The sequence below is a fragment of the Silurus meridionalis genome, chromosome 27 (assembly GCF_014805685.1).
Source record: "Silurus meridionalis isolate SWU-2019-XX chromosome 27, ASM1480568v1, whole genome shotgun sequence".
NCBI lineage: Eukaryota > Metazoa > Chordata > Actinopteri > Siluriformes > Siluridae > Silurus > Silurus meridionalis.
Window position 1 is genome coordinate 15,512,807 of NC_060910.1, and position 16,003 is coordinate 15,528,809.

The following is a 16,003-nucleotide window of genomic DNA, read 5'->3' on the forward strand; positions in this document are numbered from 1 at the left end:
TTAGTACCTTTAAATCTAATCTACTCTACTCTAAACTAATCTAATCTAATCTAATCTAGTCTAATCTAAAAGTCGTAGGTTCATTGAACTAACAAAAGGGTCATGGGTGCCAAAGGCTTAATGGTGCAATGAAAGTAGGTAGCCTGGTCTAAGGAATCACATTTTATTTAACAGCATGTAGATGGCAGGGGTGTGTGCACATCACTTAGCAAAAGACATGGCACCGAAGTGTTTTGGTGCCAGGACAGATCCTCAGAGATGTGAACTCCCAAGAACTAAAACTGGAGACCCTCTCTACCTCAGTTCCTTTGATGTAGACTGGGGGTGTCTCCTGCTGTTAGATTTCCAAAAGTCCACAATTAGCTTTTTAGTCTTAATGGCATTGAGGGTCAGGCTGTTGGTGCCACATCATGCTGATTCGTTGTTGTTGCTGATCTGGCCGATCACGATGGTGACATCTGCATACTTAAAGAAAATATTGGCTTATGGTGAACAAGGAGCAGAGTAGTGGTCTTAGAAGATAGCCCTGTGGGATGCCAGTGTTCAGAACGAGGGTTGAGGATACCTTCCATCTGCATGTGGATGTGCAGGTACGCAGGTAAATATACAGTTAGTTGGAGTTGTGGAAACAGGAGCTCCTGAAAAACTCATAAATTATCTCAAGATCATTATGGACTTAACACCAACACCAACTTCAATAATCTGCAGTTGATCAGATGTGTTATGTGTATGCCTGGCTGGAGTGGTATGTCTTTAATCCACATTTAAACTGAGTGTGTCTGAGTCCCCAAATACTGTCAGGAAGGCTATTCAAAAGTTTAGGAGCTAAATGGAAGAATGCTCTACCACATTTAGTTGACTTTGCTATTCTATGAACTACTTGAAGTCTGTAATTTTGAGATTGCAAAAAGCATAATGGATTGCATGTTAGAAGACTGGATGAATAGATAGGAGCCAAACCTTGTAGGGCCTTGTGTGTAATAAGCATTAGTTTGTAGTAGATTTTAAATTTAAAAGGTAGCCGCTGTAGGGATTATAAAAATGAAGGACATTGTGAGGTGACATTTTGGACTAACTGGGAGTTCAAGGTGTTTATGTGGCCTCCAGGTGGTAATCTGGATCGAGTTTAGGGAATGGATAAAGCTATAAGATTGTAAAACGTTTGCCTTAATCAGCCATTGGATTTGATGGGAAGCAGCTCAGTGCCACTTTATGTATTATGCAATATTTGTAATATTTTTTCCAAATGACTTTTGTTGAAATAACAAAAAATTCAGTCCGAATGATGATCAAATATACTGAGAGAGTGTGTGTGCTTGTGTGTGTTGATTTAGTGGCAGTCGGAGATAAAAATACAAATGATGCCTTTATAAACTGGGCTGAGAAGAAATCAGTCCCAGCCTCACGTCTCCATTCGAGGAAATCATGATGTGCATGAAGGCAAATAGTGTCTTTGTATGATGTATTTTTGCTTTCTGTCATCCAAAAATCCCATAGGTAGGGAAAAATATATAGAGTGTGACTGATGAGGTAACAGCCAACAGCAGGACCATCCTCGTGTCCTGATGATGTAGTGTGTGTACGGAGGGAGAGTGTGTGTGAGAGAGAGAGAGAGAGAGAGAGAGAGTGAGTTGAGCTGAGCCGCTCCTAGACTCATCATGATCACTCAGTAGGACTCAGATCCAGCACCCTGACTCAGCTCCAGTTGAGGACCACTTCATGCCATCTAAGGCGGATGCTTTAGAAATCTGATGCCATGCCACCGATTTAAGCAGCTCGCCTTCCGGACCACGACCAAGGCGAGGCTTCATGCCATGCAAAGCGCCACGGTGATCGCATCTCAACCTCCGGAGATGCCGACAGCTCCTTGGGGCCATTTTTACCCGTTGGTGAAGACCTGAATCGTCTATTCGAAACCGTTTTGGACTCGGGTTTGCTTATAGGGATATTTTTTTGGAGGAAGGGGGGATCAGTAGAGGTTTATGCAGCATGGCTTTGGTAACGCTGCAGCGATCTCCGACCCCGAGCACAGCCAGCGCGAGCACGGCCAACGCCGAGACGGTAAGCCGGGAAACAGGAACAGGAAAGGCAGGGTTTTAACGAGACGCGGGGACGTGTAGGAGGCCCGCATGTTTGTGTATATGTGTGTGTGTGTGTGTGTGTGTGAGAGAGAGAGAGAGAGAGAGAGAGAGAACGTGTTCGCGCGAGCGCATATATATATATATATATATATATATATATATATATATATACACACACACATACACGCATATATATACACAAGTGTGTGTGTGTGTGTTTGCCGGTCTGAATCTTACATGTGCTCATTAAATTTTCTTAGAAAAAGCACTAACAGCAGCCTGACAGTGTGCGCATGCGCAGAAAGCCACTCCGTTGTATAGCTGGTTGATCATTGACTAGCCAGCTAGCGTCTGCATTCACACACACCACGCAGTCCCTTCCATTTCCCCTTGAACTAACATGACACTCTATGAATGCCCCAAATTAGTTTGTTAGACAGCCATATTTAACGTTTTATAATGAAAATAAAATGTATACACTCGTTTATTTTTATTCTTCAGCCCTGTAATGTGGGGATGAACTAGCCGGTATGCTAGCTAGCACAGCGCCCTGTATACCTACAGTACCTGCCTGTCAGTCACTCAGCTTAGCTAATGATGGAGCAGAATTGTTATCTATATGCATATGTCTTTAATATAAATATATACAAAACATTTCATTTTGTTTAATAACCCACATGTTCACGTTTCATAGTAATTTATGATCAAGTCCATGCTAGAATAATGGTGTCTGTGCATGTACTATAGAGTACACATTGATGAGAAATGTTTATTTCTTTTTTTTTTTGTTTATCAATAGACATATTCAATATATAAAAACATCTCTATTGTTTATTTTGTCTTTAATAAATGCAGAAAGACATATTCTGTCACTAATCCTGTAATGTAGTAGGTATTATATGAGCTGAAGGCCTCTGAGGTAGCATAAAAAAAGAGAAGAAAACCCCCAAAATAATAAAAAATGTTAGCGTTAACATTTGTGCGAGATCAAAATAAAGAAATAAAATTATATCGTAAGTATATATTTGTAGAACATTTCAAATCCGAGTTTACAGACAGGTATCGTTTCGGACATGAACATTGAACTATAGTATGAAATCTGAGGTAAAATTGTTTTTGAAAAGTATAAACATTATTTATTGTTATATTGCATTATTTAACATTATATATACTTTCATTATTTATTGGATAAAAGTTTGTATGTACTACAAACTATTACATTTGAGGTTAAAGTAGATCAAAGTAGGTATAGCATTGATTATTTTTAGAGATTTGGTTTCTATAGAATTTAATTTAAGGTAGAAAAAGTTTAAGTGCACCTTATATATGAGCTAGATCTGAACTATATTAACAAATTTGATGTGAAATTGTAAATATTAGATGATCTTTAGCTATAGTTTAGCACCTGAGGTCAAATTTGAGTAAAATATTATACTTGAGGAACTTAGACTCGAGTATAAAGTCTGTCTACATTTAACACGACATGTATTTGACTCCTAGCAACGTGAATTCATGTTCACTTTCTAGTTATTTTTTTTTAATTACACAAATCAATGAAAATTGACGAATTGGCTAGTTATAGTCATTTATTTTAATATGCAATTGAATGAATGTCATATTTTGTTGAGCTGACACGATACGTTTTATTTCAGGAACCAAATAGATACATTAAAAAACAAACCCAAAATGACCGAATAGGAAAGAAAACATATTTTGCCTTTTTTTCTATGTTGATCTCGTCACATCGGAAATGTGTGTGTAATAAAATTTCCCAACAATGATAGTGGTCTTTTTTAACAATATATCTTTCATATTTAACTACATATATTGCACAATAAAATAGTTTATATATAGGAATAAGTCTTAATCCAATGCTGTGTAGGATTGCACACCTCCAGTAATTGGTGATGTGATATTTTATAAAAAAAAAAAAAATTGTTATAAGAAATGTACATATATGTTTAATATATTAGATTTATGTCGAAGATTTGTCAGTGCAGAAGGTTTGGTTAGGCTACCATAACTAGATCATGTTATACACATCTTTTTGCGAGTACAATGACCCATTGATTTTGAATGTGCACCTGACATTTTCCTATGCAGTGAACCATTAACCTTATGCGCACGTATTGCACTGATGCCAAGTTGGTTTGAGGATGTATTGCGACCTACGTCAGGGCCGAGAACAATACACGTTTCATCCGATTCATCCGATTCAAACTTTAAACGTGACACCCTTTGATCTGTTTGGATGGTTCTTAGAGGGCATTCGCTTGGAAGGCGATTAATTCTGCCAAAAACGGCAGTGGCATCGCATGACCTTTTGAGGGACGCATAAGAACACCCACAAGCCCGATGCTTTGTTGATATCAGTAACAAGGCAGATGATGTGTCTTAACAATGCTACATGTTCTGTATAGTTATTTTCAACATTTTGCTATGACGTCATTGGAGATTTTGCAGCTTTTTGTCAGTAGAGGGCGCAGGCAACACACGCACACATATATTTATATATATATATATATATATATATATATATATATATATATATATATATATATATATATATATATATATATTATATTATATTATATTATATATATATTTTTAATATACACACACACATGCACCAGTCAAACTAATGTAACAGGTTGTGTAAAAATCGCTGTTCAAGAAGCATTAAAGCAACATGATAATTTCTGTAGGCTTTATGGAAGATTACGCTGCTGCACTAATGACGTCACTGTACCCTAAGGGACTGTAGTACTCTATAAGAGGAGGGGGTGGTAGGTTTTAAGTGGTCTGTCCCTGGTGAGGGTGGGGCTGTTCCATTATCTTACCACTAACACACACACACACACACATTTGGATTTTGCAGAATAACTCGTCCAATAGATGGACACTGAGCTGTGGTGATGTCATCGCTTCACACCATTAGAGCGAAGGAGAGGGATTGAGAAGGAGAGGAAAAGAGAGGCAGCTGATGACCCAATACCTGGTTTAGTGAATTAGGATGGGTCCAAAAAGAAAAAGTCAGAATTGGATTAGAGACAGAGTGTGTGTGTATGTGTGTGTTAGAGCTGGGTGATGTAATGATGTAATGATCATGGGAAATGATGCCACAGCATTATTTCTGCAAGTGCAGCAGTATACCACTATAACACACTCTTCACGGTTTCACTAATAAGCAATGTCAACGTGAATATCTATATTTATTACGTTCACCCCTCAAGTGAGGAGTTAGCCATTTGAAGGTTTAAAGTAGCTTAGCAGAAAAGATGTTAGACTTCTGATTAGAGGGTCATGAGTTCAAATCCCAGTACCACCATGCTGCCACTGCTGAACCTGTGAGCAAGGCCCCTCAATTGATCCGGTGTATAAATGAGGTAATTGTAAGTTGCGCTAAAGGTGTCTGCCAAATGGCTTAAATGTAAATGCTTATTTTCTGTGTGTTTTGTCCTCTTATAGCCTTTCAAATTTCTATCAAATAAAAAGTGAAAGGTTGTACGTGAGGTGTGTAACGGTACACAAAATTCACGGTTCTGAACCTACTTTATTTTTTAAGGCATGGTTCTGTTCACTTTCAGTTAGAGGGAAGAAATGCAAAACAAAAAAAAAGTGCTTGTGTGTTTTTTTTTTTTTTTTTTAAACAATGTTTATTATTAACTTTCGTGATCAGCAGCAGTTTACATTTTTAAAAAACATTTAAAATAAAATGCCTGCTTGGTTGAACTTAGAAATACTTTATTATATTGATTAAATTGAGTACTCAATTAAATAGACAAATTAAATCCATTAAATAAAATAAATGGAACATTTGTATTTAATCGTTTACATTTGTTGGACCTGTTCGGGTAATATAGATGTGTGTGGTTTTTTTTAACATTTAATATTTAATTTTTTAAATATGTTCTTTTACAAATTTACAAACTCACAAGATAGTAATTGATGTATTCATAAATTAATTTAGTCTATCCATCCTTTATTCATTCATTTATTCATTCATTCATTTACTCCCTCGATATGAGGGATCGTCAGGAATTTCTCCTTTTAAGATAAATTAAATTTTGAAGTCCTACATTACACGCAAAAGAACTCGTCGGCGAAGGCACAAAGCGTTAGCGATTTTATGCATGAATTATTTGCGAATATTAATTTCAGCGCCCTCCGTGAGTCCCTATAAGTTTATTAAGTGGCGACAGTAGTGAGGAAAAACTCTGAGATAGTATGAAAAAAAACATTGAGAGGAACCAGACTCAAGAGAACCCATTCTCATTTGGGTGGCCCTGAATGTCCATTAATTATAGTTATATCATTATTGAGGTTAACAAACTCTACACTGATGGACAGTGAAATGCAAATGGAAATTGCAGCCCTGAGCCATTGTAGCAGACTGTTTATATTAATTACAGTCTGAATCTTTCTTCATGGTGCTTGAATTGAACTCTCGTTGATTCTTAGGCTGTTCATGTGGAACCATCCTCAGCTTCACTGGGTGGTCTCCCATTAAAGAGAACTTCATCCAGAAGTAAGGTGTCAGGAGGAATCAGGAGGAGGTTCAGAAAGAGGTCAAATGACTTTAATTGTCCATATTTGAAGGTAGTTTGTATGTAACCCTCTCAGTTAAGGTCAATTGTGGCAGACCAAGGGCGCTAATATTTAGCCTAAACCCGAATAGACAGTTTGTAAATACAGTGTCACACACAGGGCCTTGATCAAGGGCTCAACAGTGGTAGTTAAGGCTTGAACCCCTAATATATTGAGCTATAGACAAGCCATATTTAAAAAAATATCATGCCATGAGGTGGTAGCTCAGTGGTTAAGCTATTGAACTGTGGATCGGAAGGTCACAAGATCAAATCCCAGCACGACCATGCTTTTGAACAATGCAAGCTAGAATCAATTGGATATCAAATCCAAGACATGACTATAGAACCAAGTGATGTTTGAAGGACTGGTTGTCTCCCACAACACCATCGCACTCATTAGTGCAAGTGTTGCTTGTTTGCTAGTCAGTAATAGCAACTGACTCAGCGTTTCGGATCCCATGAGAGTTGCGTGGGGGGGAGGGAACGCCAAAACATTCGGTTTTATTGGTCCCATTTGAAAACCCTTTTGTGGGTTCACCCACCTCGAGGTGATCGAAAATGCAGATCCAAAAACATTATAAGCACATGTGCGGTCTGAGGGACAGGTTTGATTTTGCCACAAGCTGCAAATAAACTGCCAGCTATCTCAAGGTGCGCCCACAAAAGGGTTTTAAAATGGGACAAATAAACCAAATGTACATTTACATCCAGCTAGCTAGCTAGGATAGACATCACATCACATCACATCACATCACATCACATCACATCACATCACATCACATCACATCACATCACATCACATCACATCACATCACATCACATCACATCACATCACATCACATCACATCACATCACATCACATCACATCACATCACATCACATCACATCACATCACATGCCTGAAAGACGATATATACCACGTGCCTCCTTCGAGTCAGCGGTATTCCTGCATGTAGACAGAGCGAGACGAAAGGCTGCGTTGTTGGAAAGCGTCTCCTGAGGGCAGTTTCGGGCTTAAGCCAGTCATTTCCTCTTCAGGTGTGGGGCTGCTGTTCCTACTTGGCCTACCTGAGTATCTCATTGTTCTGTGTCATGGTTTGTAACCTAATCACCGGTGTTCTGCCCTCCACACACAATGAGGAACTATTTTTAAAGCGTTTATTGTTATGATGAAACCTTGTTTGTGCGGCCAGGAACCATGTTCTCCGCCACACCCCTCCGTCCTTTTCAATCCCTGCTTTCAGATTGAGGAATCTATCTTTAGTGTAGTTTGCACTATTAATAAGTAAAAAAAACATTATTAGCCCAACGTTGAAGTTAAAGTGCAGGTAGAATTATAATGCATGCTTTAAATCAGAATTCTGAAAAACATCCGGGTTGCCAAATAGCCACCTTTTTAAATCTGACCAGGTTCAAATTTGCACATGAAAGTGGGAAGGCCAAGATTTGCCAGCCAAGATTTAACCTACTGGCAGAGATGACCCTGCTTTTGGTCAGAAATGGTCTTGCACCAGCCAAAAAACAACCTAAAAGAAGTGACGGGGGAAATGAATGCTAGTTTAATAGTAATTTACTTGAGAAAATAGGTTTCAAGTACAAAAGGTGGCCTGCTGAAGGTGTCTAATTAAGTAATTGCTTTACATATGAGTTGTTACATTGACGTTAAAAATAAAGTATTCTATATGGACGGTCCAAGGTTTGTGGACCCCCATTTCACATTTAGTCCCCATTTGCGGTTTCCTCCAATATTTTGAGAAGATGTTCTAGAGTTTGGGCATTAGTAAAGTCAGGTGCTAATGTGGAGTGAAGAAACCTGGTAACTTTCAATAGGAAAGTCAAGTGTCCCAATCCTTTTGTCCATAAAGTGTATATACTTAAATCATAGCAGTCAAAAAGACGGTTTCTTCTTCCATGTTTCTTAAACTTTCATGGAGCGTTGGTAATTTACTTTGCATGCAATGCTGCCTACAGATTTGTCCTGCCCACAGAAGTCCCCCTGCAGCGTTCTGGAATGCACAAGTGGTTAAAAGTGTCTATGATAATGTGCATCTCATATTTATCAGCACATTCCTGGTTCAGCACCAGTTTTATCTGAGCCTATGTGATCAGATATACATTTGAGATTGTCCTGCTTGTATACTTTCAGTTGTGCTCATGGTATGTAGATTTCTCAAGAAAACAAGCTGGCGATTTTTATATGACAAAATCGCATATTTTTACAATTTCACATTGAACATTGAAATCTTTTTATAAATCCTTAAATGATCTTTTTCATTTCTGGTTTTCTGATTCAGGATTTCGGGAGTGAGGATGACAGAAGGCTGAATCAGAGGTAAGACATCTGAAGTGTGTGTGTGAGTATTGTGCTCGAGTTGTACGAGTAACACCCTTTATTCATGATCGAAACAAAGGTTTGTTTAGCCTTCATGAGGAGTTTCATCAATACTTTCCAAAAATCTTGTTCAATCGTTTTCCAAAAGTTGCTCATCCACACTGAAACTCTGCCATTTCCGCCTGTCATTTATTTACTTTCCGGCTCTTTTTCCACTCTGCGATCTCAAAACGGCATTTTCGAATTTATCCACTTTGGAGACTGAAAATGGCGCCTCAGTGTGGACAGGAAGCCAAAATGGAGGACAAAAACGCTTTTCAAAAGAAATCGCATTAGTGTGCCAGAGCCTTTTAATTGACACCTCATTTAAAAATGTCATTAGTGCCCAAGTTTCTGGGGTCAAACGGAGCATTTCTGTTACAGAAAACATCTGCTTGCACATCCTATTTGGAAGGACCAAAGGTATATGTTCATCAGGTGGCGTATTAACTTTATTTTGTTCAGACTTTTTTGTTCAGAACCATGGGTGGATCTACAGGGGTGGCACGGGGTGGCACGGGGTGGCGAATTCCACACTAAGAAAAAGCATTGCCACCCTATCTGCCACCCCAACACTGGTATCCCAATGTATGAAATACAAATCGAATCAAACGATTTAGAGCAGCAACCCTTCAATTCGATGACATGAAAAACATACCTGTAAATAATGGCAAGAAGTCTCATCTTTCTAGTCCAAACAAACGACTCTGATGAACTGCTTCGTTTTAGCGAATCAGACACATTCATTGCAAACCGCCTGATCATCGCGCATTTGGCATTGTAGTGTTACCAATCAGCAGCGCAACATGTGAAAGGAGTTTCCCAGCTTTGAAGATCATCAAAAATCACCTGAGGTGTCTACAAATGGCGGAAAGTCGGCTGGCTATTTTAAGCATTTTGCAAGAATGCTTGCTTCAGTATTGCCACCCCCTTGCCATCCCATAAATAATTTTCTAGATCCACCACTCTAGCACATCTCACAGAAGCTTGGTCAGATTGAGATCTTTAGGGGAATTCTTAGGCAACAGTTTGAACTCTTTGTGATGTTCCGAAGTCAGTGTTCTGAAGTTCTGAAGTCAGTGCCCGCACTGCAATTAGAAAATGAAATTGGCATGATGGGGTGTACCTTATTCTGCAACAATGTTTAGGTAGCTAGTATGACATATGAAGATTTTCAGTAGAACGTTGCTCAGAGCATCACCCTGCCTTTGTTGACAGTCTATTTCTGATGCTCACATCCCCATTGTAAGAGCTTTTAGTGGTTTGCAGGGGTCAGCATGGCTACTCTGTCCTATCAACAAACTGTAGTGCAGTTTTGAAGAAGCTTGGACCCAGGCGTCCAGCCAGTCACAACTTGCCAAAGTCCTTCAAAACTTAAGACCTGCTCATTTTTCCTGCATTCAACTCATCGAAATTGAAAACTGCCCAACATATCCCACATTTTTCTTTGGTGGTTTTAATGTTTTGGTTGATCTGTATATTTAAAGCATTGTTTGACACAATGACGGTGTACTTTCCTACGTCGTTATTCTCATTGTGTTAACCCATAAACAAAGCTTACCTTTTGATCCTTTTGTCTTTCTTTATTTTTTATTCAATGGAACTTCGATTTCAAAGAAGGTCACATGGGTTCATGCACGTGCATCAGGTGTTTTATTTGTTTTTTGGCAAGTAAATGTCACTCTGGACGAGTTTGCTAAGATGGTACAACATCTCCCGGTGCTGCGAATGTAAGAAAACTAGGGCATACACAAATAACAAGCTATTGCTTGGAGACTCTCAAACAAGTTTCTGGGTCCTTCAGGGGAGCTCTAGCGTAAAAAAAAGATCTTAAATGTGGGTCAGGAACATAAAACATCGCTAGGTGAAAAGGTTTCCGGTTTGCTGATGCAGTTTGAATATTATTTGCTGATGCATTTAGTCTGAAAGTAGGACATATAGAGTATCACATGCTGGTTCTGCTGCAGAGGAAGAGGAAGTCTGTCAAGGATGTGGAAGGTCGATTTCTCTGACTGTGAGCGGATTCCTAGGGGGTAAAGCTAGCAACCCATGGGGATGTACTGTATTATAGACATTATAGATCCTGGGATATTCATCTAAAAACTCAATCTGTATATGGTTCTTTTCCAACCTGGTACTATTTTCCCTTCACTTGAATTACCAGACCCAAACCTGTTCCTGTGCACAAAGCCAGTATCCTTGAAGATGAGCTTTCCATAGATTTGGAGTGGAAGATCTTCCACTATGGAGCTCTGACCTCAACCTTATTAAACACTTTGGGATGAATTGGAACACAGAGTAACTTCTGTACCCTACATCGGCACCTGACTTTACAAACACCCTTGTGGCTGAATGAGCAAAAATCTCCACAAGCACAATCCAAAATCTGGTGGAACATCTTTCCAGAAGAATGAAGCTTTTTATAAAAGGGACAAAATGTGAAATGGATTGTTCAAGAAAGACATAGGAATCTTATTCTCCAAATCGTCTGTATCGTCCCAAAGATATGATCAAATTGTACACTTGTAAAATTTGGACAAAATAAGAAAAAGAAAAGGAATAACGTCCAATAACGTCTATGGAATTCGGAACGATCTTATCAACCTAGAAAGTGACATCAAATCAATTTAGTTGTTAGCTTTCCACTGATAAAAGTCAAATTAAGGATTGTAGGGAATTTTTTCCTACTTGCAGGGGTCAGAAATGTAAGATGTAATACCACAGGGGTTCCAGCGCCCCCTTTCCGAGGTAAATGGAATGCAGCGTACAATCTGATTCTTCTTTTTCCGAGTCTTTAGCTCATTGCTTCATAACGTGTGCTTCCACATTGGAGTTGCTATCATCGACCTACAGTAAATAAGGCCATCTGGCAAAAGCAAAAAGACTGATTGTTCTCCGAGAGCAACCCACGCCCCCGTACCGCTCTTTCTTTCCATCTTCCTCGTTTCTCAGCTTTTTTTTTTCTTCTTCCTTCTTTTCTCAAAAACAGGATGTTGGAAAAGAGGTCAGCGATTCTTGCGCTGCTGAGGCTCAGGACAAAGCCAGCAGTGTCTGACTTCATGTCCTCTCTGACTCTGGGGTAGGGTAGGGATCTGGCCTTGACGGTTATTCACGGTGTATTAGCAGATGTTTACCTCACCAAGAACTTTTTCAGAATACTGATTCAATTACCTTTTTTTCTGGGAGCTTTCGAAATAAAATCTCTTTCGAGCATTCTTTTCGAATTGGAAGGTAGAAGAATGAAACAATTGTGTAAAAGGAAGCCTTTTTCTTTAGCCTTGTGCTGTAGGGTATAAACACACACATACACTCTATAGACAAATGTATCAGGACACCTGACTTTTTCAGCCATGTGTGGCCTTTAACCAAACTGTTACCACAAAGTTTGAGGCGTACAAAATTGAGTACACCCCTAGTACAACATGTCGCTTTACACAATGTACGGCTGATATCTCTTTTTTGTTGGCAGCTATTTAGACAATAATGGCTGTACGTTGAGTTATTTTCAAAGGACATCTGTACTGCTATTCAAGCTGCCCACCGACTACTCTAAAATGCATCCGAGATATATAATATATTAAATAAGATGTAGCGATATAGATATAATTAAATGGCTGCTGAAATGTGAGGGGTGCACTCACTGTTGTGAGTTACTCTATATTTTTATAGTGTCGTATACCTTTTCTTGATTTGGTACCCATTTCTCATTTACTTGCTAAATCTCGAGCCTACACTTCCTGTGAGAAATTTGAAGCCAGCTGCTAAATCTTTTTTTCTCGGCGTTACAAGACACTAAAGCAGAACGCACTGATTAATGTCATCAGCTACAGGTGTGGAATATTACTCCGTTTTGCTAAATAATGTACTGTAATTTATTAAATCATTGACAATCTACAGTATACTACCCCATACTGATCGCTATCTTTTAAGACTGGGTAGGCTAGGCCATGTCAGCACACTTGAATGTAAGTGCTTGGTTTCTTTTCTTTGTTACGTGAGCCGAGACTGGTTAGCTTCACCGTCGGTTGCACCCGCGAGACGATCCTGAGCTCTCGTTTTTGGTTAGCTTCACTAATATTGTCGTTTTGAACAGCAGAACCAATTAGGAAGCTTGTATGACAATCATACAGATTGATGCATAAGAAAGACGCAAGACAATCGTGCCAATACCAGGTTCGAGTGGTAGTGTCGAAATTTGCATTTTCCCCAGTTAGCTTGATGGGTAAATTTGTAAAAAAAACAAAAAAACAAACAAAAACAAAAAAAACCAAGGACAGCAACAATTCAATAATTCAACACAATTCATTCAAGTGGTAAAACATAGAAGGATTTGAAGACCTGAGGTCTGAGGTAGCAATGGTTTCTAGGCTGGTTTAATTCATCCAGGGGACACTTCCCCAAGTCCAGTTATGGATGCTTACATACACACACACACAGGGACCTTCACAGTTTCTTGCTGTTATTAGTCTGAAGAACTCTTCAATTGTCAAGGGTCAAGTGGTTGGCAGCGAGGAATCCTCAGGGATCGGCTCTGCAGACCTGGAGCTGAGAACCTTGGAATTTTTAAGTGGCAGGAAATCGACGTGATTGCGCCGCTCTAATCCTAAAGATAACACCAGGACTCTTTCGAACCGAGAACGGTATCAATGTTCCTTCAGTTCCTCCGCGAGTTGCTTTTCCGCTCTGACATGTGTCTTCTTTTGTTTGTTCCAAAGTTTTGATTGATTTGTTTGGTTAATAAATAGTTACACGAGCCAACTTAAAATACAGTTGGCTTGTGCACGCCTGCAGACGTAGAGATGTCCGTGACTGGTCCCGACCTGCCTTACGTTGAGCTCATCGATCCCCGAAGGTACAGCTCAGGGTTACGCAATGATCAAAATAGATGAACCCTTAAGAATTCCATTGTGCTTACATAGCCTGAAATTGCAAGCGGAACAATCCGGTTATTGTTTAAAAAATCTTAGAGGACATTGTGTTTTGAAGGTAAGTTTGGTATCAAAGAAACTCCCAATCCATGCTCAGAAGATCGTTATGCAAGGATCGTTTGTTTTGGAACTATGTCAGATTATGTGTGAAACGGATGGTGGTGGGTTTATTTTACTTCTCACATGAATAGATATCAGGGAAGGTAAGACTCATTGATTTGTATCGGCATAAAAGTTGACCAAGTGATGTATCGACTTAAAAAATTTGCATCTCGATGCATGGTTTTTAACATATTTGTATCAGAAGACATACTATACTTTTAATATTTAGTAAGTGACCAATCATTTGTGACCAATATTTGATATGTAGACTGATCAAGCATTGTTCTATCAGCACCACTGCTCCTAATCCGAGACCGAGGTTTGTCCTGAGAGTCACATAACATATAGATTAACATGGCAGAGGTAGAGCTGCAACTTCCTGGACACAGAACAGGAAAAGAACATCTGGTTTTACTTTTTTCTTGTTTGTGGCCTGTTTGTGAAAGAACCATGCATTAAAGTCAGAAGGCACTTAAATAAATCTATTGATTTGCTCTCAATTTGAACCAAAGGAGCAAACTATCTGTACCATATTAGATTGCATAACATCAGATTCTTTTTCCATTGCTTCGTATTGCAATGAATCGCATTGTGTTGACTTAAATCAAAATCGGGTCGCACTGCATCGTATCAGAGGTGAATCGCCAAGGTTTTGCACGATTTCCCTATTTGGTTATAGCTAATTTAGTGGAAACGTACCACGTTTACTGGACTCCAGTAGGCTTCTGCGCTATCCTTATACACATGATGTCAGGCTAACTGGTCCTGACTAGTTTAGGACCTTATTCCCCTAACACCCCCAAGCCCCCACCCGCGTGATAGGCTTAATCATTATTATTGTTATACATATATATATAATTTTTTTTTAAATAGCTAGCCATACATGAAAGTATTGGAAGCAAGAATATCTGTTTGGGTTCTCCACGATGATCTCAGTTCGTTTCGAATGGATTTGAGCCTGGCACTGACCTCACCATGTGGGTTACAGCGAGAGTAGCAGCCAAGCACAGCATATCTGTGTTTTTGTTTGGGTGCTCGCTCATATCTGAGTACGTGTGAGTGCTTGAGGACTTTTGGCATTGTGCCCGGATACATTTCGTGCAGATGTTGCATCATAGGTGTTCTGTGTTTTTGATTAAATTAATGCAGGCTTTATAAGCATAAGCAAATTCTTTCCAAAACATTGAAAATAGTAAACAAACCTTCGACAGGCTTTTACTTCTATATAATAACAGAAAACTGGCTAGCAGAATGTAGAGAAAAGATACAAAAAGATACAGCTTGAGCTATCTAGTCTTGTAAATTTAATCTTGAATTTAAATCTCATTGCCCCAGAAATTGTGGAATTGCATAACTAATTTGTTCGGTTGATTTTCCAAAAAAACTTATAGAGAATTGTTTTTATGGAGTTTTATGCAGATATAATGAAATTTATTATTAAAAATATAATTATTAATTATAAAATAAAGTAAAATGTTAATAGGGTGGCGTCCATTTTTTTCCAGTTCTTTTCGTTTACTGCAGGTTTTGGAACGTAACCACTGGGATAAACGGGGAATTACTGTCAATGGTGCTAGCTTGCATTTAGCATATTTGATTTTCTGGCTGGCTATAAATCCCCATAGAAAGATTACAGTCTTGAAAATTCCTGAAATTTTGCATACCTAAGTGTGTTTGATTTTTCTCGCCTCTATAACATCTATAAAGTGTTTTTTCCCTAGTGATGATGACCATGTTGTCCTTTTTATCTATTTGTAGATATCTTCGGGAACAGTGGCAAATTTTATAATATATTCTAAATGCTACCATATTGTGTAGCGCTGATACTGGAGACTCCTTCCAGAAACTTCTCCTTTGCAACTAAATCAGTTCAAGTCTCTTTTTTTTTTCTCAATGGTTACAATGGAAACTTCTGCCTTACTGTCAGAACCT

The 16,003-nt window shown here is 38.8% G+C and overlaps 1 protein-coding gene across 1 annotated transcript in view; it reads left to right on the plus strand.

Annotated features, from left to right (window-relative positions):
* The first annotated feature begins 1,645 nt into the window (after window positions 1–1,645).
* Window positions 1,646–16,003, plus strand: part of ssh1a (slingshot protein phosphatase 1a) — a 41,414-nt gene continuing 27,056 nt past the window's right edge. Inside the window, exons 1-2 of the mRNA XM_046841672.1 lie at window positions 1,646–2,061; window positions 8,965–9,002. Of these exons, the coding sequence (XP_046697628.1) occupies window positions 1,990–2,061; window positions 8,965–9,002 (110 nt within the window). The 5' untranslated portion in view covers window positions 1,646–1,989. The remainder of the gene's footprint in view (window positions 2,062–8,964; window positions 9,003–16,003) is intronic.